This window comes from Engystomops pustulosus, chromosome 8 (genome assembly GCF_040894005.1).
Source record: "Engystomops pustulosus chromosome 8, aEngPut4.maternal, whole genome shotgun sequence".
In the NCBI taxonomy this organism is placed as follows: domain Eukaryota; kingdom Metazoa; phylum Chordata; class Amphibia; order Anura; family Leptodactylidae; genus Engystomops; species Engystomops pustulosus.
Genome location: NC_092418.1, coordinates 67,227,581 through 67,250,685, shown reverse-complemented (window position 1 = coordinate 67,250,685; position 23,105 = coordinate 67,227,581). Strand labels below are relative to the sequence as shown.

Genomic DNA, 23,105 nt, shown 5'->3' with positions numbered 1-23,105 from the left:
ACATTATATTCCAGGATTGTAGCTGGACTGAGCACTGAGGGAGTCTCCTTGTACTTCTGTAATATCCTGCCATAAGCCTGCTGCTACTCTTGGTCACAGCAGAGGATGAACTGGTCTGTAAGATGTCACACAGGAGTCGTTACAAGTCTAGCTACAGTCCTGGAGTATGAATATATTTTCACAGTCCTACTGCTTCTAACACAAAGAAAGATATGATAACGCCCTCCAGAGCCGCTACCTCACCTGTCATTCCCTTCCGATAGCTAACAATGAACATAATCAAAGCAAAACCAATTCTTTCCAACCCATCTTCTCTTATGGAAAGGTTTTTTCTTGTGTAAGCTTAATGCTAAAATTTGTATAAACCGGAAGTGAGGCAGTTCTTTAATGATGCATTGTTTCAGTTCTTCTGCATTTGCTGTGAATGTGATTGGGTACGGTTTACATGAAAAAGGATGGAAACTACACATCTAGTCACGCTCTCAGCAGAGAACCAAATACATTTGTGTCTAGGCAGTACTGTGAAAAAATACTGTACCTTAGCAGCACCTGCTAGACTAAGCAATGTCTTATTGTGCTGCCGGGGATAATATCTCTCTTCCAGCCCCAGATGCTATGGTTCAATAACTTTTTTTTGTTGCCTGAGAAGTTTTGGATGCATATACCGAATCCCAAGACTGAAGGCCTCATTTGTGCATGGCAGGTTTGGGCCCTGGGACTCTGCTCAGCAGTTATAAGAACATATTTCCCTCACCAATTCCCTGCTTCTTCCTGGTTATCCTCGCTTTTCTGTCCTGAGCTGTTAGGTTTCTACGATGAAAACTACTAAGTAGTGCAGAGACTAATGTTGCATTAGTAAGAGCCCACAGTATTTTACACCATTGTAAAATGTATACAAAATACAGGGATATAGATTTTACTACAATAAAATACAGGTGTATTTTGTCTGCATTTCTCATACATTTTACTACAATAGCTCGTAATCATCAGTACAATTATTTGATTCTTTGCTGAAATTTGTTTTTTTTTTTTTTTCATCACTAATAAAATGTAAAGTCTGAAGAGATATGATTGATATATATATACAGGTTATTTGAAATGTTATGTTTTACCTTAATAGATTTTCTTGCTCTTATGTTAGGTTTCAATGGCAGCTGCACACGCAACATCGTCCGCTCCGACTGTTACATTAGTCCAACTTCCAAATGGACAGACGGTACAGGTACACGGGGTCATCCAAGCAGCACAGCCATCTGTCATCCAGTCTCCACAAGTGCAGACGGTGCAAGTGAGTCAATTCTTTTCACTACTTTTTAAACTATATTTCTTTGATTCATCTTACAGTATAATTATTTGGGCAAGTCCCCATTAGTTAAAAGGGTGTTCAGCAAATAAATGTTTTTGTTTGAATAATGAAAAGTCATGCAGTTTTCCAATATACTTTCTGTATTAATTCCTCACTGCTTTCTAGATCTCTGCTTACTGTCATTCTATTGGAAGCTTAATTGTTTATTTCCAGTGGACAGAAATCTGACCATGGTCACACAGGTGCACCGCTCATTATATCACACAGCTCTGATCACTCTCTTGATTTCTGCCCACTGGAAGTAAACAACGACATTAATTTGCCGAACTGGGAATACCCCTTTAAGCCCCCCAGGATTTGGACATTTCCATCACACCCCCTTAATATTTCTCCTGCCACTTTTCATACAGCCTGTCCTATGTAATGTGCAATATTGTCGGTTAGGCTACATTCACACGGCCGTAATGGTGAAGTATATACACCATATGTACGTCCCCCATATACGGCAATGGGCTTACGGGAGGGCTATGGTCTGGCACTGTTCCGTAGCCGGTAGAAAGATAGGAAGTGTCCTATCTTTCCCCGAGATACAGTGCCGTGCATCAGGTTTCTCTATGGAGAGGGGCGGGGGTGAGTAGCTCTCCCCGGCGCCGACATGTGCCCGCCGTGCTACGGTACTGCGGGCACGTGTGTGTGAATATAGCCTTAAAAGCGCTTCTTAAAGTTGTTTTGTTGTCTTTATAAATTGTAGCTATACAGGCTCTACAGGAGGCTGTTCAAATAATGCATTGTTATTTAACTCTATTTAACCCCTTAAGGACGCAGGGTTTTTCGGCTCATTTCTCGCTCTCCAACTTCAAAAATCCATAACTTTTTTTCATTTTTACATGTACAGACCTGTGTGAGGGCTTATTTTGTGCGTAACAAATTTTACTTTCCCCTAATGTTATTTATTTTAACATGCCGTGTACTGCGAAGCTGAAAAAAAATTCCAAATGTGGAAAAACTGAAAAAAAAAAACGTTCTTGTGGGCTCAGTTTTTACGACTTTCACTCTTCGCTCCAAATAACACGCCTACTTTATTCTTTGGTTCGGTGCGATCATGGTGATACCAAATTTATATAGGTTTTATTGTGTTTTAATACATTTTCAAAAATTAAACGAATGTGTACAAAAAAGAAAAAAAAAATTAGCCATCTTCTGACGCTAATAACTTTCATACTTTGGCGCACGGAGCTACGGCGCAGAGCGTTAAGGGGTTAATGTTAAAAACAAAACAAATATTAAAGGATCAGGACAGGAGAATACAGAACATCATTGTTGCTTCTAGTATAAATAAATACTTTTATTTCATAGCTACTTCATAGCTACTCAGCCAACCGATCCAGCTGTTTATAGCGACAATGTTCACTGAGGGGGCTGTTCTTGGTGGAATGGTCCGTCAATCTCCAAACCATCCTGTTAGTGTATTTCCACCAAGGTATCATTTCTAAGGTGGATGTGTATGCCAGGTTGGGATGATCTGTTACGCCCATTGATTTTTGACTTTACCTTTGTTGTCCTACTCTACAGCGGTGAGGGAGTATGAAGCAGGTCAGGAGGGGAAATCCCATAATCCTTTAGCTCTCCTGTTTTAGGATAATTTGATCCTTGAACTTCTGGACAGGATCTGCTATGGAGCAAGGATGGCTTTTTGCTGACAGAAGTTATTCTGCCGGTATACACTGCCCACACATGTAAATTCTAAGCTTCCCAAAAAAGCTGAGAAAGCTTGCTATGGATTATAAGCTAATTCTCAGAGACTTGCTAGTATGGGTTTGTGTGGGACTTTGCCTTAGGAAAACCTTCAATTTATCTATGTATACACAGTTGGGAAAACGACATTCAATGAAGACAGTATTGAATTAATTGAAAGCTTTATTGATTATAGGACAACACGATTAAACGCCGAATCGGCATCTTCATTAGGTCCACCACACAAGAACTGTGTATATAAGGATAAGAAAAACAGAAACCAATAATAAAATTAGGTAATGTCAGTAACCTAAAGATAGTAAAATAAGTACAGGGTTGTAGTAGATAAGCGATTAGCAGTATAAACTATAAATAATCAGTAATGTATTAGATGTTTTGGATTAAAACATACATAAACAAATTGATGAATGAATCAACATGCACAGCACTGACAGAGGCAGTTATTCCACAACTCATTGGCCTCACCTCAGCACTACAGAGCGCTCGGCCTTCAGAATCTCCTACCTCCTGCTGTGCTCAAATAGTTCCTGCACATACTGATCCCCAGAACAGCAGGAATCTGCTATTGGTGCTGTGTGTCACCTACCAAAGTCCTGACACTACTTCCTCTCCTTTTAATGCTTGTCATTTTGAATAAGAAAATAAATTATGTATCTGTACACGTACACCTATATATTCAATAACATATTCTGAAACATATTCCTAGTATATAGCCAGCAGAAATATAAAATAAAAAAAGGATAAAAATCAACAGAAGCTGATATATTCTTGTGGGGTTTGTGCAACTGTATGTTTATATTACAATTGGTAGAGGTAGCTAATCATGGCAGGAAGAAAATTGTAACAATGTAACTTGTGGGAGAATATGTTCTCAAGGGGAGATTCATTATAACTCATGATAGACTGGACAGGTGTATAATTGGGGAAGTGTACAACACAAGGAGTACCGTATTTTTCGGCCTATAAGGCGCACCAAAAATCCTTTAATTTTCTCAGAAATCAAAGGTGCGCCTTATATATGAACTTATACAGAAATGTACTACAGACAAGATGTACTGTACATTTACCAGTGTTTAATAGCTCCAACCCCAGAAATGTCCTGCACCTTCCCACACAGTATACAGGGTCCCTAGCTCCTGAAGTGCCCTGGCACCACAACTAACATTGTGCCCATCCTGCCCTCCCCTAGCACGGAGAGACCGGAGCTGCCATAGTGCCGACCACGAGGCAATCATCATCATCAGTAAGAAATCCCCCATACCTGACAGCCCTGTAACAGGGGAAAGAGAGGGAGCCACAGGGAACCCCAGAGGAATAACACCCTGGCTGAGGAGGGAAGGAGAAGGGGCTTAACCCCTGCTGCATCACCCTGCATTAACCCCCAGCAGCCCATACCTCTGAGATCGGAGCTCTCTGACACGCTGAAGACATGTTTCCCAGGAAGTGTAGCTGGCTTGAACTGTGCACAGGTCTGCCACCTGCTGGTCATTTTTAGGTACAGCATTTGATCCTGCGCCTTATACGCCAGTGCGCCTTATATATGAATCTAGATGTCTTAGCAGGCATTTATTAGAGGTGCGCCTTATACTCCGGTGCGCCTTATAGGCTGAAAAATACGGTAGTATTGCAGATTTACATCGGAGGGGAAAGAGACAGTCGGCTCGTACCTAGGATGCAAAAAGAAAACTGTCATCGTGTTTACAGAGTTATCAGCCGGCGCGCTGGAGGGAACATAAGGATGATACTGAATTATGTGGAGTGAGAAGGTTGGGGTTAATTACCAGTGGCAAGAGTGGCGCCACATGCCATGTCGATGTGTCCGTATCTCTGCATGTCAGTGCCTGACTACATTTTTTTTTCCAACTAATTGTGTAGGTTCTCCCACTTAAAAAGATCAGAGAGACCTGTAATTGACATCACAGGTAGACCTCAAGTATGGGGCTCCAAACTCTACTATTGTGAGGACCAAAAAGCTGTTGAAGGACAAAAGAAACAAAATTCTAGTCCTGCACCAGGCTAGGAAAATTGAATCTGCAGTAGGAAAGCAGCTTGATGTGAAGAAATCAAGTGTGGGTGCAATAATGAGAAAATGGAAGACCTACAAGACCACTGATAATCTCCCTCGATTAGGGGCTCCATGCAAGATCTCAAAATAAACACAAGAACAGTGAGCAAAATTCCCAGAGCCACGCAGGGTACCAAGTGAATGACCTGCAGAAAGACCACCGTAATAAAGGCTGCGGTCAGTAACACACTATGCTGCCAGGGTCTCGGCTCCTGCAGTGTTAAACTTGTCCCCCCTGCTTAAAGAACACCTATCATCAGGTCTCTGTAACTATTTCTGTTACCACTGCCTGTTAGAACAGCTCACCAGGATTTATCCCAGCCTTTATCTAGTTAATTCATACATTCATCATTCTAAAATCATCTTTTCTTTTGTTATGTAAGTGAGCTGGGGCACATGGAGAGAGAAAGTGATGTCACTCTTGTTACCCCTCCTCTCCTCCCCCTGCTCATGTCTGTGTGTATAGTAAGGCATTTCTAGTGCTTTATCTGCTGCATGCAATGTACACAGACATCAGCTACACAAGTAGTGTATAGGAGTAACAGCATGTCAGGCTGTTACAACTGCTACATGCTGTCAGTCATGTGTATAGGAGTATCTCATACACACACAGGCTGCAGGGGGCGTGTCCCAGGAAGTATAGAGAGGAGCCAGCATCCGGAGGGTCACATCATTATACAGACTGTCAGTCAAGCACTGGGGGTGTGCCTCACACTCATGAATAGCTGGACTGCTGAATAGGCTAATGATTCATTGGACCCGTCTCAGGTCACTTGCATACAGCTTCAGGACCTGATAGTTTGAGATTACAGGCATGTCGAGGGACAATGTAAGGATAGGGGCAATGCCTTCTAATAGCACTTTATGAAAATATATTTAGTTTTGGGTGATTAATTTGCTCGACAGATTTTCTTTAAGCCAGTACGTATCTGTACGTCTGAAGTTTGCTAAAGAGTATTTGGATGTTCCAGAAGAGTTTTGGAAAATGACGTTTGGTCAGATAAAACCAAAGTAGAACTGTTTGTTAAAAACACAAATTGTTGTGTTTGGAGGAGAGTGAATGCTGAGTTGCATCCATAGAACACCATACCTACTGTAAAGCATGGGGGTGGGAGCATCGTGATGAGGGTCTATTTCTCCACAAAGGGACTGTGGTGATCGACACTTTGAGTGCAAACCTCCTTCCGTCAGCAAGGGCATTGAGATGAAACGTGGCTGGGTCTTTCAGCGTGACAACATTCCCAAGCACACTACGAGGGCAACGAACAAATAGGGTTCGTAAGAAGCATTTCGAGGGCCTTGAGTGGTTTAGCCAGCCTCTAGATCTCAACACCATAGAAGGCCTTTGAAGGGAGTTAATTCCCAGTGACAGCCCCAAAACATCACTGCTTTAGAGGAGATCTGGATGGAGGAATGGGCCAACAAACCAGCAACAGTCTGTGCCAACCTAATGAAGACTTAAAGAAAACAAAGCTCTGAGAGGAAGTTTTGTTATTGACCAATTGCTTTTTTTCCACCATAATTTCCAAATAAAGTAGGCACCTGTGGAGAAGTGGTGATTTTGTTAAAGTGGTTTGGTAAGGCGAGTATCGCATTTAAGTTTTCATCCATTCTCAGCTTTAAAATGTTGTACCTTTTTCCATTTTTGGATAACCACCTTAACCCCGTCCCGACATTTGACGTAGTAGTACGTCACGGGAAGCCGGGACTTGCTACATTGTGACGCACTACTATGTCCCGCTTCTGGCACCGGCTGCCGAACAGAGCCACTGCCAGAAACTGGGTGTCAGCTGTATATTACAGCTGACATCCGCCTCTAACAACCGGTGTTAACTCCTTACACCGTGGAATGTAAGGGGCATGTAAAGACATTTTGCTCCGCTGGCAGCCCCAGGGTCGGCCAGTGCCCTGCGGCTGCGTGATCTTCTCTGCCACCATGCTCAGTGTGTTACACAACACCGTGTAATATGAATAGGAGCTTGAACTAGTTATCAGAGCATTGCTTGTTTAAGCCAACCTGTAAAAGAAAAAAAAAGTTAAAATACTTTTATTTTAAAGGGGTATTCCAGGAATCGGCATAATTCATAAACAAATGGGTCCTTAAAATATAAGCAAATATGTAATTAGTTGTTAATTAAAATTTTGCTCCCCTTAGCATAAAAATGCAGTCATACACTATAATGACGAATTAAAATGCTACTGGCCCTTTAATCAGTCCGATAGAAGATGGCTGCTGGTCACATGTCCACATCATGTCCTGCACCTGCCTGGGCAGGTCATGTGATCCCCAATGTTTGGCTGTAGTTGGTTGGTTGCAGCGCATCCAGTATGGCCTGTGCTGTCGTGATGTGTAGTGATGGCAGTTACATGGTAACAGAGCAAGAAAGTTTGTTATATCATCACTGGGAGTAGAGCATAAGAGGGAGGAGGAGTACTGAGAACTAAAGGATCATGGGGCTTGTAGTTTTGAGCGTTGGCCATCTTGGTGATAAGTCCACCTACTTTAGAGAGCCCATAACATTTTGTGAATCATAAAATCAAAGTATTTAAGCTCTATTTTGTGACTAATGACATTGATAAAAAAAAACGATGATATTAATAAATGAATACAACAAAACTCAGACGTTTATATTCCCGGAATACCCTTTTAATGATTTTTATTAAATATACTAAAAGTCCCATAACTAACATTATCTATTCACATTTTTATAAAGTACAAAAAAATCATGAAAAAACCCACATATTTTGTATTGCCACATCCGTACAATAAATCAATAACATTATTTCACCAGCTAGGTGAACGCCGTAAAAACAAAACCCGAAAATCTTAAAAAATTAGCCCTAAACCAGCTCAGTCAACCAAAAAATATTAAAGTTTCATAAAAGATGGCGATAAGAAAACAAATGATATTTTCTCTATATTAGTTTTTCTTCAGTAAAATTGTAAAAATAATTTTAAAAACTATATAAATGGGATCACTATATTAATAGAATAAAGATAATATATTTTTATGGTACAGCTACAAAAAATACAACAAGAAAGGCGAAAAAGGCGAAATATTGACGATTTTCTTTACTCTATATACAGGCAGTCCCTGGGTTACGTACAAGGTTCTGTAGGTTTGTTCTTCAGTTGAAGTCGGAACTTTATAGTTTATAATTGTAACCCCAGACTTTTTTTTTTTTTTTTTGACTCTGTAACAATTAGATTTTAAAAATGTTGGGTTGTCATCAGAACCAGGATTAACAACAAATCTTAATTGCAGACACCTGTGATGACTGTTATAGCTGTTTATTGTAAGTACAGTAAGTTACCAACATCCAGAGCTCTGTTTGTAACTAGGGAATGTCTGTAAGTCATGTGTTCTTAAGTAGGGGACCACCTGTATTCAAGAGTTAATAAAATCTTATCAGTAATCTAAAGACCCACTAAAATGAAGTTCCGTATTTGTAAAGTACATCTAATATCAAAGAAAATAAGTGTCCAAATGGCCAAAAAAATAAAGATTCTACAGCCATTAAAAAGTGCCCATACAGCCGTTTACCACCACATGTGGGGTATTTTTATAATCTGAAGAGATTGGGTATCAAACTTTGGAGCGTTTTGGTATTTTATCCACCAAGAATGTGTAAAAATTTTTGTGAAGAACACATTAATTTAGACAAAAAATTAGACATTTCAATATTGCACATTTTGTTTAACCCCTGAAAAGCAATGAAAGGGTCAACAAATATGATAAAAGTTCTTTTGCACATGTTGAGAGGTGTAGTTTCTATAATGGGGTAATTTATGGGGTTTAACTATTATTTAGGCCTCTCAAAGTGACTTGAAAACTGAGCAGGTCCCCCCTCAAAAGCCTGATTTAGCATTTTTTAATGAAAATGTGAACATTTTCCTACATCCTACAAAAATAAGACATCAGGGAAAAATGGGCTGTGTCAAGGTGCAAACTGGCTTTGGCAGTAAGGGGTTGTTAGAATTTTTTATTTTATTTTTTTTTTTTTGGGGGGGGGGGGGGGGGTTATGCTCCAGACTTGCCTGTACGCTTGCATGTATCTGTCACTGACCATTGCTGTATTAAAATAGAACACACTGTACACAAATAAAGCACTAAAAAGAATGTCATTGTACTGAACAAATAACCAACATTTACGACATGTTATCTTTCTTTTATAAGATATCCACTATTGCAGAAAGCGAAGACTCGCAAGAATCCGTAGACAGTGTTACAGACTCCCAGAAGCGCAGAGAAATTTTGTCAAGGCGACCTTCATACAGGTGTGAAAGTAATGTTTTAATAAAGTCTGGGGAAAGCTTTTGAATAATGTGTAGTACAAAACATAGCAAGCTGCAAAATTCTTCTCATTCCGCTAAGTCGTTCCGTTCTCAATATTTTGTTTCTAACCCAAAATTAATTAATTTCACCATAAATGGACTTTTAAAAGCACAGAGCATATTGGAAAATCGCCAACAGAGAATTGGAGAATGGCTGCAGCAAGCTAGGCTGTTCAGGAGAAGTTGTCAAAATTTTGCCTCATTCTGCACCCTCACATTTGCCTCAGCAGCTGATGCTCTGCCTGTCTGAAACTTGCACTCTTCACGTAACGCTGGTTATACTGAGAACTCTTCAGGGCAGAAAGTCATGCACATAATTACTTGTTCCCAACAAAATATTTTCAATATTTATAGATTTATAGATCGTTTTTCTATCTATGGAACATTGTAGAGAAAATTGTTGTATTTGTTTCCACAGAAAAATCCTAAATGATCTATCTTCAGATGCCCCTGGTGTACCAAGAATTGAAGAAGAAAAGTCTGAAGAGGAAACCTCTGCTCCAGCCATAACAACAGTGACTGTACCGACACCCATCTATCAAACCAGCAGCGGCCAGTATAGTAAGGCTTATGTTACTTATACAATGTACAAATGCAATATATTTTGGAGCCTTAATTCAGTAATGTGAGTCCTGCGTTACAAGGATTACATACTTTTAGCTCATGAACCCCTGAAGTTTAGTCCTTTTGTTATTTAATTGTGCACCATTTACCTCATGGCATACTTAGTATTGAATAATTATTCTCATTCTGACGGTTGTCGGACTTGTATTTTTGTACCTTTTCGTCACAATTCTACTTTGCTGTATATCTCTTGTTTAGTTGCCATCACTCAGGGAGGAGCCATACAGCTAGCAAACAACGGTACAGATGGAGTCCAAGGGCTTCAGACATTAACAATGGCCAACACAGCTGCCACACAGCCCACCATCTTACAGTATGCACAGACGACAGACGGACAACAGATACTTGTCCCAAGTAACCAAGTTGTCGTACAAGGTAAGAGAAAGAATGTTGAGAAAGTGGTTAAGTGTTGTTTTGACTTCTCTTTTAACCACTTCTTGCAGTGTGACCTAATCACGGGTGTCAACACGCACGGATGCCGCCATCTTGTTGGAGATTGCCGCTCCCTGTAACGTCATCGGCGAGCAACGATTGGTTGTCATGACAGCCTCAGGTCTTCCGAAAACGACTGCCTCGTTTTAACCCATTGATAACAATGTGCGATTCGCACATTGTAATGAATGAGGAGGAAAAACCTATATACTGCCATACTGCAGTATGGCAGTATATGGTAGGATCACTTAGACAACCTGGGCTTAAGGTACCCTAGGGGGTGTGAAAAATAGTAGGAAAGGGACTGATATAAATAGTAAATCACAAGCACATAAGGTATCGCCGCGTCTGAAAATGCCCAATCTATCAAAATATAATAACCCTTTTTTTTACTGCGTTTCACCCCATAATCAAAAATAGCGCCCGATTTGAAAATGGCACTTTTTTGCCGTTTTCACAAATGTAAAAAAAATTCAATAAAAAGTGATCAAAGGTTGTACAGTCCTAAAACTTGTAGCATTGAAAACTTCATCAACTGTTACATAAAATGACACCTTCTACAGCTCCTACATCAAAGTATTTCCTACAAAGTTATTACACCAGAAGATGGCAAAATCCAAAAATAAAATTGTACAGGAGGTTTTAATTTTTGTAAATGTATGAAAACTTTATAAAACCTATACAAATGTGGTATCCCTGTGATACAAAGATTAAAGTAGACTTGTCATTTGTGGCGCACAGTGAAAGCCGTAAAATCCAAGCCCACAAGATAACGGCACAAATGCGTTTTTCCACCAATTTCACTGCATTTGGAATTTTTCTTCCCAGTATGTGGCATGGGATAATAAATACCATCACTATTAAGTGCAATTTGTTATGCAGAAAACAAGCCACCACAGACCTCTTTATGTGTAGTAAAAAATAAAAAAAAGTTATGGATTTTTGATTGTGGGGACTGAAAAAATGGAAATGAAAAAAACAAAAAAGGGCCAAATCTCTAAAGGGTTAAAAAGAAATCAAAAAGTAACATTTACCCCGACATGATACCAAAGAAAAAGTACAGCTTGTCCCTCAAAAAACAAGTTTGAAAACAGCTCTGTAAACAAAAAAAAAAAATGCTATGCCCATTGTTACATGGCAATGCAAAAAGAAGCAAATTTTGTTCTATATAAGTTCTATATTCTGCAAAACAAGTTAACCATAAAATGCATAAAAATCCACACCGATATAAAGCAGACATTTGTAAAATGCCAAATGCCTGAAAAACAGAAAATTTAAAACTTTGAAAATGATTAATTTTTCTAAATTTTTGCCAAATTTTTTCATAACTAAATACAAAAGATATCATCAAGCCGAGTTTTTCAGCACAAAACATGTGCTGAAAAACCTCACCTCAGCTTATACACGAGTCAATTAAAAAAAAAAAAAAAAAAACCTTGCATACTCTCCTTCCAGCGGCCCCTCTTCTGTCTTCTCCGCGATGCTCCGTCAACACCACTCCTCTTCTGTCCGCTGTAACAGGACCGCCGCACACTATGATGCGGCGTGTTGCAGCTGATGACATATCTAAGCATATTTTTTTATGTACTGAGCAAACTGGCGGCTGGTTGGCTGGCTACTACTGATGGCTGGGACCCATGCATTTCCCACCCTCTGCTTATACTCGAGTCAATAGGTTGTCCCAGTTTTTGGTGGTAAAATTAGGGGCCTCAGCTTATATTTGAGGATATACGATACTTTTGAAGTGGAATGTGTAATGAGAAAAAAAATGTACAGCTTTACACAGTTATGACCTCCTATAATGACACAGGGCAAATTTTAAAAAATCAGGCCTGATCCTGAGGCCCTAAAATGGCTTGGACCAGAAGGGGTTAATTATATAGTTGATGGGATGGTTAACAAGCAAGGATGTAGTTATGAGTTTGTGCAGTGTGTCTCTTAAAATATTATATCCACAGGTGGCACCTCTGGTCCAATACAGAATGCAGTCTGGTTGGTATGCTTTTTGAATATGTACATGCATTTATATATTTGATACTGTGTTATTTTGGAGTGATCAGCCGATGATATTTATGTAGATGATTTATGTGGATAGTAGATACTTTGACTCTATGTTGGATCATGTTGTGCACCACCTTGTCTTTACCACCTTTTGAGATACTGTTTTTAATGGGTGTTTATAAGTCATGATGACAATTCAATTGTTTGTATACATTATAAAATATACATATTTGTAGTGAATTTGTACTGCTTCCGTTGTATTTTTTTGGTGGGTATTTTTTGTAGGTATTTATTATTTGTGATTTACAGCCCTTTGCTTTTAGGTGATCATCCTGAGCCAAATGGTATGGATTTTGGAGGAAGAGGGCATGAGGATGCTAAGGATCAGTATATGTGCTTTGTGATTTTAAGAGGACCTGTCACCCATTAACCCTAGAATGCATACCTGGGGCCTCGCAGGCCCGCTCTGTTGATTTTTTTTTTTCTTTTTACTGCAAGATTACATTAGTTAGAATTCTGAAACTCTAGGTATTCCTCGATTATATAGTTGTTAGTCATTCCCAGTTGTTCATATATTTTTATGTTACAGGCATTTCGGTATAATAACTCTTTTTTGTGAATACCCCATATCTACATACCTGGGGCCTTTTAGGCCCGTACTAGGTTTACATGTGATCCTAAGTCTTTTTGTCTTTTCTGTTGCTGGGGAAAACTGTGACTTAGGCTGCATTCACACTGCCGTTGCCCGCCGTACCGTAGCAGGCAACGGCAGGACGCGGGGAGATGAGGAGGAGGTGAGCGCAGCTCACCCGTGCCCCTCTCATAGGGATACATGGCGCACGGCGGCGTATTACGGGAAAAGATAGGACATGTCCTATCTTTTTCCCGGGTACGGAGCGGTACGGTGCCGCATGTGTGCTGCGCTGTACCGCTCCCGTAGGGCGCCATGCGCCCATTGCCGTGTATCGGACGTGTATATACGTCGGCAGTATATATGTCCCCCGTATGGTCGTTATTATAAAGAGTTATATTGAATGAGTATATTGGGCGTTTTAAGCCCAGAATGTCCGGATTCTACCAGCCTTAGCTGGGGACACCAGGAGGTCAGATCCATTACAGATCCCCTCCTGGCAGACACCAGCGCTAGTGGGAATGCATCCTTACTTTTTAAAGTTTATTTTAAAAATGCAAAGTATTTTTATTTGAGTTATTCCATGTTATTTGCACACGGGCCTAAAAGGCCCCAGGTATGTAATAGTGTAGATTTCTATGGTCATGCATTCTAGGGTTAAAATAAATATCACTGTGAGCTGTTTACTAAAGTAAGCAGCTCCTTGCACTACCTCCGATGCAACAGTGGTACACTGCTAGCGTTATCGCAAACCTCCAATAACGCTAGCAGACACTGCTGCAGAGTACAATAGAAACGCCGGTCCACGCTCAAAGTGGTCCGTCGTATTCATGAAGGGGCGGGGCTAGGAAGCTCAACAGTCACCACCGGCCTATGGAGTGGGCGGACCGGGGAAGAGCCTCGGACTGCTCCCCTTTTGAGCGCGATCCTGAGTCCCTATTGTACTTCGCAGCAGTGTCTGCTAGAGTTATCGGAAGGTTCCGATAATGCTAGCTGTGTAATACTGCTCCATCTGAGATAGTGCTAGGAGCTGCTTGCGGGTGACAGGTCCATTTTATGGGTGACAGGTCCTCTTTAAGTTCCACCTCCATCCCAGATGTTTAGCTGCTTCAGAAGAATGGGGTAATGTGAGCACAGAAAATGTAACAATTTATGCATTAACAGTTCATTCATTCATTATAGGTATGGGGAACTTGCCAACGCTGATGCCATTTTTGATAACTAGTATTACTCTTAACCCCTTGGTTAACTTTCTGCAGCTAACACCCTGTTATAACGTGCTGCCCTTTATTTAGCTCTGAAAGATGCAATGGCTTAGAGTACAGATACATCTATCAAGGTTTTTTTAAGCCTCATCCACTCAAAAAAAGATAATTTTATTTGGGGGGAGATCTAATGAAAGACTATTTTTTGCTTATAGCTGCCTCAGGGGATGTACAGACTTATCAGATACGGACAGCTCCCACAAGCACGATTGCACCAGGAGTGGTCATGGCATCTTCCCCGGCAATCCCTGCACAGCCGGCTGAGGAAGCTGCGCGGAAGAGGGAAGTCCGACTTATGAAAAACAGGTATGATTCCTTCATAGATTAGCACATAAGTTTCTATCATTAATGTTTACACTAATTGCCAATAACCATTGACTGTTGCAGTTAAAAAACATTCATAATATTGTTGCATTACTACATCAAGGGATAGAAAATATTAGAGGGAACCTGACACCAGCTTCTTCCACATAAAACTTGAATCCCCCTCAGGTAGGGGATGAAATACCCTCTCTAGCATTGCAACTTTTATGTGAAATTTCGCCTATTTACCTATAAAAATAAATATCCAAAGTCACATGAAAATGAGCAGATGAGGATTCATATTTTCAGCTGGTTCCATAGTTCTGATATAGAGTTAAAGGAAAGCGTTTTGGGCCATTTTCATTGTGGTCATAAAGGGATGAACATGGTCAGCAACAATACTCAGGTAGGCTGTGGCATTGGAACGATGCTCAATTGGTACCAAGGGGCCCAAAGACTGCCAAGAAAATATTCCCCACACCATGACACCACCACCACCAGCCTGAATCGTTGATACAAGGCAGGATGGATCCATGCTTTCATGTTGTTGACGCCAAATTCTGACCCTACCATCCGAATGTTGCAGCAGAAATCGAGACTCATCAGACCAGGCAACGTTTTTCCAATCTTCTACTGTCCAATTTCGATGAGCTTGTGCAAATTGTAGCCTCAGTTTCCTGTTCTTACCTGAAAGGAGTGGCACCCGGTGTGGTCTTCTGCTGCTGTAGCCCATCTGCCTCAAAGTTCGACGTACTGTGCGTTCAGAGATGCTCTTCTGCCTACCTTGGTTGTAACGGATGGCGATTTGAGTCACTGTTGCCTTTCTATCAGCTCGAACCGGTCTGCCTATTCTCCTCTGACCTCTGGCATCAACAAGGCATTTCCGTCCACAGAACTGCCACTCACTGGACGTTGTTTCTTTTTCGGACCATTCTCTGTAAACCCTAGAGATGGTTGTGCGTGAAAATCCCAGTAGATCAGCAGTTTCTGAAATACTCAGACCAGCCCTTCTGGCATCAACAACCATGCCACGTTCAAAGGCACTCAAATCACCTCTCTTCCCCATACTGATGCTTGGTTTGAACTGCAGGAGATTGTCTTGACCATGTCTACATAGAGTTGCCGCCATGTGATTGGCTGATTAGAAATTAAGTGTTAACGAGCAGTTGGACAGGTGTACCTAATAAAGTGACAGACAAACCTATAATCTCATACAGCCTTGTGACTAGCACTACCTACTAAGGGTGCAGTCACACTTCGCGTTTAACACATGCGTTTAAAAACGCATTGGAATAGCTGAAGAGTGATTTGCCTAATTAAACACCTATTAACACTTGTGTTTACAAAACGCATGCGTTAACCGCGATGTTAACGCATGTGTTAACAACCGCATGTGTTAACCGCGATGTTAACGCATGCGTTAACAATGTGTTAACGGTTGTGTTTTGTAAACACAGGTGTTAGCAGCTGTTTAATTAGGCAAATCACTCTCCAGCTATTGCAATGCGTTTTTAAACGCATGCGTTAAACGCGACGTGTGACCGCACCCTAAGATAGATGCAAGGCTGGTTAGCAGATTCCCTTTCCATTCTTTGGTGATCATGTAGTCCGTAGTTTGCATCTCCTGTAGCACAGTATGGTTTCATCATGTCAACCAGATTGCAGGGCTGAATAGAGAGGGCCTGAGAACACAAATGCAATAAAGTAATGAATGAATATTGGAAATATGTTAGTTTTCTACTACTGCAGCTATATAAAAATATATAATACAGTTATGCGTTAGTGCAATTTTGCTGAAAGTTTTGTTGCGCTAAACTTTTAGTGATTCAATGATTCAATAATACAAAATAACCCCCCATGAAGCTTTGTGTAGTCGTGAACATGTAATTTTTATGTGCAATGCGAATTTATTAGACAAATGACAATAACCTGCTTTTGCCATTGCAGGGAAGCTGCCCGGGAGTGTCGCCGGAAAAAGAAAGAATATGTAAAATGCCTAGAGAACAGAGTAGCTGTCCTCGAAAATCAAAACAAGACTTTGATCGAAGAACTGAAAGCACTTAAGGACCTCTATTGCCACAAATCTGACTAAGCAGGACAGATTTTTCTAGGTTTAATGAGGAGAGACTGGTTACATGTAACCAGAGGAACTGTGTTATGTTTTTGTTTGTTTTTTTTGTTCTTTTTTTAAATGAATTTCATTTTCTATATCCCCCTTTTGCGCAAAACTGCCTGACAGCAACTACAGGATTTCATTCATCTGTGCTTTTTGCATTAAACTGTGAATGCTCCTAACTCCTGCCTCCAAAACAGAGTTAACATCTTTCAAGATCAAGAAAAAGACTTATTTTATTTTTATTTTTTTTTACCAGATTTTGTTCAACTGCATTTCTGCTTTGCCCTTCCTGTGTTTGCTCCATATTGTTAGTGCAGGGAAGGTTTCTGTATATATACAACGCATTCAGGCGTCTATGACTGATGTGGCTCTTAGTACAATTATATACTGTATTATCGGAGCTGATTACAGACACTGCCTTGCTTCGCCCATGTACTTACTCCACTACGCCTGGCCCAAGCATATATGACAAGATTTAATCATTGATGTGTCCAGCTGACCACACGTGGAAGAGAACCATGTTACAGTCCTGTGGAGTAGATGCATTGCACCCTGGGGACAATTGGACCGGCAGGTTAGACAGCCACACCAATTGTTTGTCACGTTAACGCATACTACTCTTCAAGCAACCGTGCAAAGCACTAAAGAAAGGTTTGTTCTAAGCACATTAGGTACATTGATTCGATAAGTTTTAAAGGACATTTAAAAAAAAAAGCACTCCTCAGTGCACAAAGAAATATTAAAACTATTGTTACGATTTTCCACACCTTGTCACAGACAGAAAAGAAAATGTCTAAAAATTCATTGAACGGCAACACTCTGGGCAATTTTAAACCTGCAATCATTTCTTTATGTACTGTACCTCTAAACTCAAATCCCTATCACCAGCAACCTATTGTGGGATATTTGACGCCACATTTGTATTTATGAATTGGATTTTTTTTTTTCAGTCCATCCCTGTGCCCAATTTTGGAGAAAAAAAATTACAAAAAAGAAATGTATACATTGGGCAGCACCCCATTGGTTTACTGTTAGCCTCTGCTCATTGCAGCATTTGAAATCCGCTTACTTTGTGTTTTGGGATTTGTTGGTCTTGTAAAATATTTTATGTTGAGTAGAGTTATCATGTACTATTTGAAATACATTTTGTATTTTAAAACTTATGATGTATTGTTTGCATCAGAATTTTTTTTTTTACTTTGTGTGTGCAAAAATTCTTTGTGCTTATGTGCTATTGTATATACTCTATATTTTAACTTTTTACACACATATATTACTATATAAATTGAATTTCTAAAAATTCATACATGGATATGTCCTATATTTAAATCCTATTTAAAAAATGAGCCAAAAAGTAAGAATTGTATGAGCAAAGTGCTCGAGTTGGGCAGGGCACCAATATAGTACTAAAAAATAAAAAGTTTATTGAGTACAGTTAAAAATAGAACATTAGACAAACAAAGGTGGTTTCTTGGCAGAACCATACAGGTGCCCGGCAGCGAGCACATAAAATAGGCATAGTTTTATAAAGTGCATACTGCAAAGCCTAAAGTGCAACACTTCATAGAAAAGTCAAAAATAACAAAACACGAGTCGTGAAGCTGCTGGGCAGCGCCCCCCTCCATGCGCCTCATCACATCCTGTCTTCTGGTATATTCTGTTACTTTATAATATGTGTGCGCCTTATTCATTGATGTGTTGCACTTTAGGCTTTGCACTATGCACTTTATAAAACTATGTATTATATCCCTTCTTTATGTGCTCGCTGCCGGGCACCTGTATAGTTCTGCCATGAAATCACCTTTGTTTGTCTAATGTTCTATTTTTAAGTGTACTCAATAAACTTTGTATTTTTTAGTACTATATGCTCATTATATTTCTTTTTTGGTAGTGTATGTCCTATATTTTCTCAGCTTTCTATGGAGAGGGAAAGGGTGAGAAGTTTTTCCTCCTCTCCCCCCCCCCCCCCCCCCCCCCCCCCCCCCCATTCTTCTGCACTTGACTATGTGCTACGCCCGGGTTGTGGCCCCTGTGGTAGACGGTAACCTCATTGAGATGACTGTAAGACATGACATCCACACTTGCCATGAGACATGATTCAACCCGCAAAAGCAAGATAACTAATGTAATTTATTTAGGGAATACGGACACAGTTAACAAAGGAAATGACTGGGCTGCCACCTAATTATCCTATATACGTCTACATGCACATGTCTGCAGTAGTAAGCCGAGAGGGGAGGGGTTGGCGCACCTCACCCCTCTATTTTCCTTACAGAGCCGTGCAGATGCGCACAGCTCAGACACAATGCTGTGAGATACCAAGTGACATCTATGGCGGCTGTGAACTAGCTGCTGTCTACTTACGGACTTGTGCATTCGCCCTAAGGCTACATTCACACGACGATGTGCCCACCATACCGTAGCATGGTGGTGCCCGGGAGAGGAGGAGGGTGCTGCTCACACCCACCCTCCTTCACTGCGATGTTTGGCGCACGGCGCCTTATTATGAGGAAAGATGGGACATGTCCTATCTTTCTCCGAGCTCCCATAAGGCGCCTTGTGCCCATTGCCATCTATGGGGCGTATATACGTCCCCCATACAGCTGTGTGAATGTAGCCTTAAACCGGAAATAAATAAAACCTGGACAAAAAATTCTATTTAACTTCATTGCTGAAATGGAATTTTAATACAGAATAATCTGTAATCTTTACTATTTTGAGTGTATTGGATGAAGTTTCTTCAGTAACACACTTATATCTTGCAGGACTGCAGTTTGTCCAAAAAGTGTCTAACCGCATCCTTCTTGTTGGGAAGGTCCTGCTTGTGTCCTTTCTGTGCACCGCACATTAAATAAAGACAAGGAGATGAGCAGCTACTATTGTTTAGGTTCCTGTGTTCATTACAGCAGCCTCGCACTGGGCTCCTATAATAGAGGCTTTGCTGTAGATGCTTCTATATTGAAACAGGAAGCCTAGGAGACAAAACAGTCACAATTCTCCATGTGCGGAGCACAGCGTGGTACATGTTGTCTTACAATACTTTACAATACAATACAATACTTTCAGTTACAATATTGATGTGCTACATAACAGTGAGAGCTGTTTGAATTGACACCAGAGCTCTAGTAAGTGGTTCTAAAGGCTGATATAGATAACGTTTCCATATAATAGTTAATGTGCAGGTGAATCACATTGCGATAAAGAAAGCGGCTTGTTTTTGGTGATGGATAAAGAGGAAGGGTCTCTTATCGGCTCAGCTGCAGTTCCAAGTAACAATTGTACTTCCTAGTGCCAGCATTTAATATTAAATGCTTTGTACTGGGAAGCTGGAAAAAAAATCTAAATGTGATGAAATTGACAAAAGAACAAATTTTCTTTTGCGCTCTGTTTTTACAGCTTTCACTGTGCATTTAAAATGACAACCTACCATTGTTTGGGTCAGTCATCTAATGTGTTTTATTATATGTATTTTAATGTTATTTTAAAACAACACATTGGTTACATGACGCTGCAGGATGAGTGCAAATGTGTGTACAAGGCCGGATTATCTTTTGGAGGTCCTCTTGCTGGCCCCATGATTCTTCTTGTACGTGGGGGACCCTGGAGAGAAACTACAATGATATTTAAAATTTGCCCCTTCCTTTAGTCTGTGTTGGTGTCCTTTATGATTGTGTTGGCCGATATGATTGAAAGCTGTGGAAGAACAGGGAGCAAGGAGTTACTGCTTAAATTACTGTGTTGGTTGTAATTTTGGCACATTTTGTCTCTAAAATGTTCTCCATCACTGCCCTAAAGTGTCTGATAGTTATTACAATATACAGCAGTACAACTGTATTGCAGTGTTTTGTAAATTTACTGCTGATCACTGCAGAGGCGCCCTTCAATGAATGACGTCACAGGGGTCTCAAATCGGCATTCCAAGATGGTGTCCCCTTTGTGCAGCACCAGTTATTGTAGTGAAAGGAGTATTGCAGGAATAAGCATAATTCCTATTGAAATAGATATTAAAACATAATCTAATATGTAATTAGTTATTTAAAAATTTGCTCCCCTTAGCTCCTATGGTTCACAAACTAGAAATAGCTCTTTTGATGGCCAAATAAAAAGCATTGCAGCACAGGAACAGTTAAACTCACAAGGAGTGCTTTATTCCATCCAGATGCAACGTTTGATCGTATTGTGTGTCTTTATCAAGCTCTTTTGAGGGTTTAATAACTTTTGGCGCTGTGTGCGTCTAAGACGTACTCGGCGCTGATGACCGACCACAGATAGCAATATTATCACTGGCTGTATCCTTTGTGCGACCTATCCGCCGCTATTGTTGCTTAGGTGACGCCGCCTGGGTCATAGAGAGGAGTGAACACTAGTGTCCAATCCTCTCTATGACCCAGGCGTCGTCGCCCAAGGAACGAGGGTGGCGACACCTGGGTCCTAGAGAAGAGTGCAGGAGCAATGAGGAGCCGGCTGTAGGTGAGGTAATGTGCACTGATGGCAGTTACACATCATTACTATGGTAACAGCGCAGGACTGTTAAATCATCACTAGGAGCAGAGCATAAGATGGAGGAGGAGTTACTGAGGGGAGTTGTAAGTGGTGGACAAGTTGGAGATAAATGCACCTACTTTAGAAAGCCCATAAAATCAATCTATTTAATTTCTTTTATGTGATTAACCCCTTACCGACGCGTGATGTAATAGTACGTCACTCAACGGCTGTGGGTGAATGGAGAGGGCTCATGGAATTTTTTCCCTCTTCCCAGTACAAGGCATGGAATATTATCACTATGACGTGCAATTTGTTACGCAGAAAACAAGCTGTCACAGAGCTCTTTACATGGAAATATAAAAAAGTTATAGATTTTTGAAGGTGGGGGAGTGAAAAATGAAAACGCAAAAATGAAAAAGGGCCCTGATGGGAAGGGGTTAATGACATCAGGATTTGATTCATTTATAGCATTATGAGTTTTTGTATCAAATATTCGTATTCTCAGTATACCCCTTTAAAGGCAAGTGTCAACAAGTGTAATACAGGCTAATTATTAGCATTATTTTAGAAGGAATTAGACCATGGATAATAAATATAAGAAAATGCCTGAATCTATGAGGAATTGTTCTTTGTTTTTCATGCTTGATTGAACGGGAGCCTGTCACCAGGGACCTCATTTACACTAAAGATGGCTTGCAGAAGCACATTAACCCTAAACCCCCCCCCCCGTAAGCGCCCCGGGACTGCCAGTGGCCGGGGCTGCGCGATCTCCTTCCGGGTGCCGGGTCCCTGCCTTCTGGCGCAGCATGCTCAGTGTGTTACATTACATCTGTATTACACTGTGTAATGTGAAGAATAGCTTGAACAAGCGATCAGTGGATCACTTGTTCAAGCTAACCTGTAAAAGTCATAAACAACAGTTAAAAACATTTCATTAAAACATTTTTTAATAAAAAGAATTAAATAAAGTCCCCTAAACACAAATATTCCCTATACACCTGCAATAAAGTGAAAAAAACACAAAATCGCCAAAAAAAAACACATTTGGTATTGTCGTGTCTGTAACAATCTTTACAATAACTCAGAAACATTATTGGACCCGCTTGGTGAACGCCGTAAAAAAAACCTGAAAAACTTGACAAAAATGTTAATTTTTCATAAAATCTCTTCACAAAAATGTTCTAAAATGTGATCAAAAAAAGTTATGTGCGCCAAAATGGTACCACTGGAAAGAACTCCACATGTAAAAAATAAGCCCTAAACCAGCTCTGTCAAGCAAAAAATATTAAAGTTACGTCTCCGAAAAGATGGCGATGCAAAAACAAATGAGATTTCCTCTATATTAGTTTTTGTCCAGTAAAATTGTAAAAATTAATGAAAAACTATATAAATGAGGTATCACCGTAATTGTAGTGACCTATAGAATAAAGATAATATAGTATTTTTAGTGTAAGGTGTACGACCCCCAAAAAGAAACCAAAATTGACAATTTTCTTTTCACCCATACATTCAAGAGTTAATAAAATCTCATCAATAAGCTAATGACCCACGAAAATGAAGTATTTGTAAAGTGCATCTCATGTCGCAAAAAATAAGCCCTTATATGTCCAAATTGCCAAAAAAATAAAGATTGTATAGCTAATAAAAAGTGACAATGCATAATCTGCTCTGAATGGCGCAGCTTCCCCTCAATGCCCTGGCGTGTGCCCATACAGCAGGTTACCACCACATGTGGGGTATTGTTATACGAGGGAGGGATTGGGTATCAAATTTTGTGGAGCGTTTT

At 40.3% G+C, this 23,105-nt stretch overlaps 1 protein-coding gene and 1 long non-coding RNA gene across 4 annotated transcripts in view; both read left to right on the top strand.

The window, feature by feature from the left end:
• CREB1 (cAMP responsive element binding protein 1) overlaps positions 1 to 17,997 on the top strand; it is a 46,395-nt gene extending 28,398 nt beyond the window's left edge. For both annotated transcript variants that reach the window (XM_072121050.1, XM_072121049.1), the window contains 6 exons: positions 1,142 to 1,288; positions 9,305 to 9,405; positions 9,881 to 10,023; positions 10,285 to 10,461; positions 14,571 to 14,721; positions 16,666 to 17,997. In XM_072121050.1, the coding sequence (XP_071977151.1) occupies positions 1,148 to 1,288; positions 9,305 to 9,405; positions 9,881 to 10,023; positions 10,285 to 10,461; positions 14,571 to 14,721; positions 16,666 to 16,810 (858 nt within the window). In that variant the 5' untranslated portion in view covers positions 1,142 to 1,147 and the 3' untranslated portion in view covers positions 16,811 to 17,997. The remainder of the gene's footprint in view (positions 1 to 1,141; positions 1,289 to 9,304; positions 9,406 to 9,880; positions 10,024 to 10,284; positions 10,462 to 14,570; positions 14,722 to 16,665) is intronic.
• An 832-nt stretch (positions 17,998 to 18,829) lies between these two features.
• Positions 18,830 to 23,105, top strand: part of LOC140075331 (uncharacterized) — a 27,240-nt gene continuing 22,964 nt past the window's right edge. The window contains exon 1 of one of the 2 annotated variants that reach the window (XR_011849394.1): positions 18,830 to 21,304. This is a non-coding gene — a long non-coding RNA (uncharacterized lncRNA). Of the gene's footprint in view, positions 21,310 to 23,105 lie in introns of both variants that reach the window. The other variant, XR_011849393.1, reaches the window with a different exon arrangement.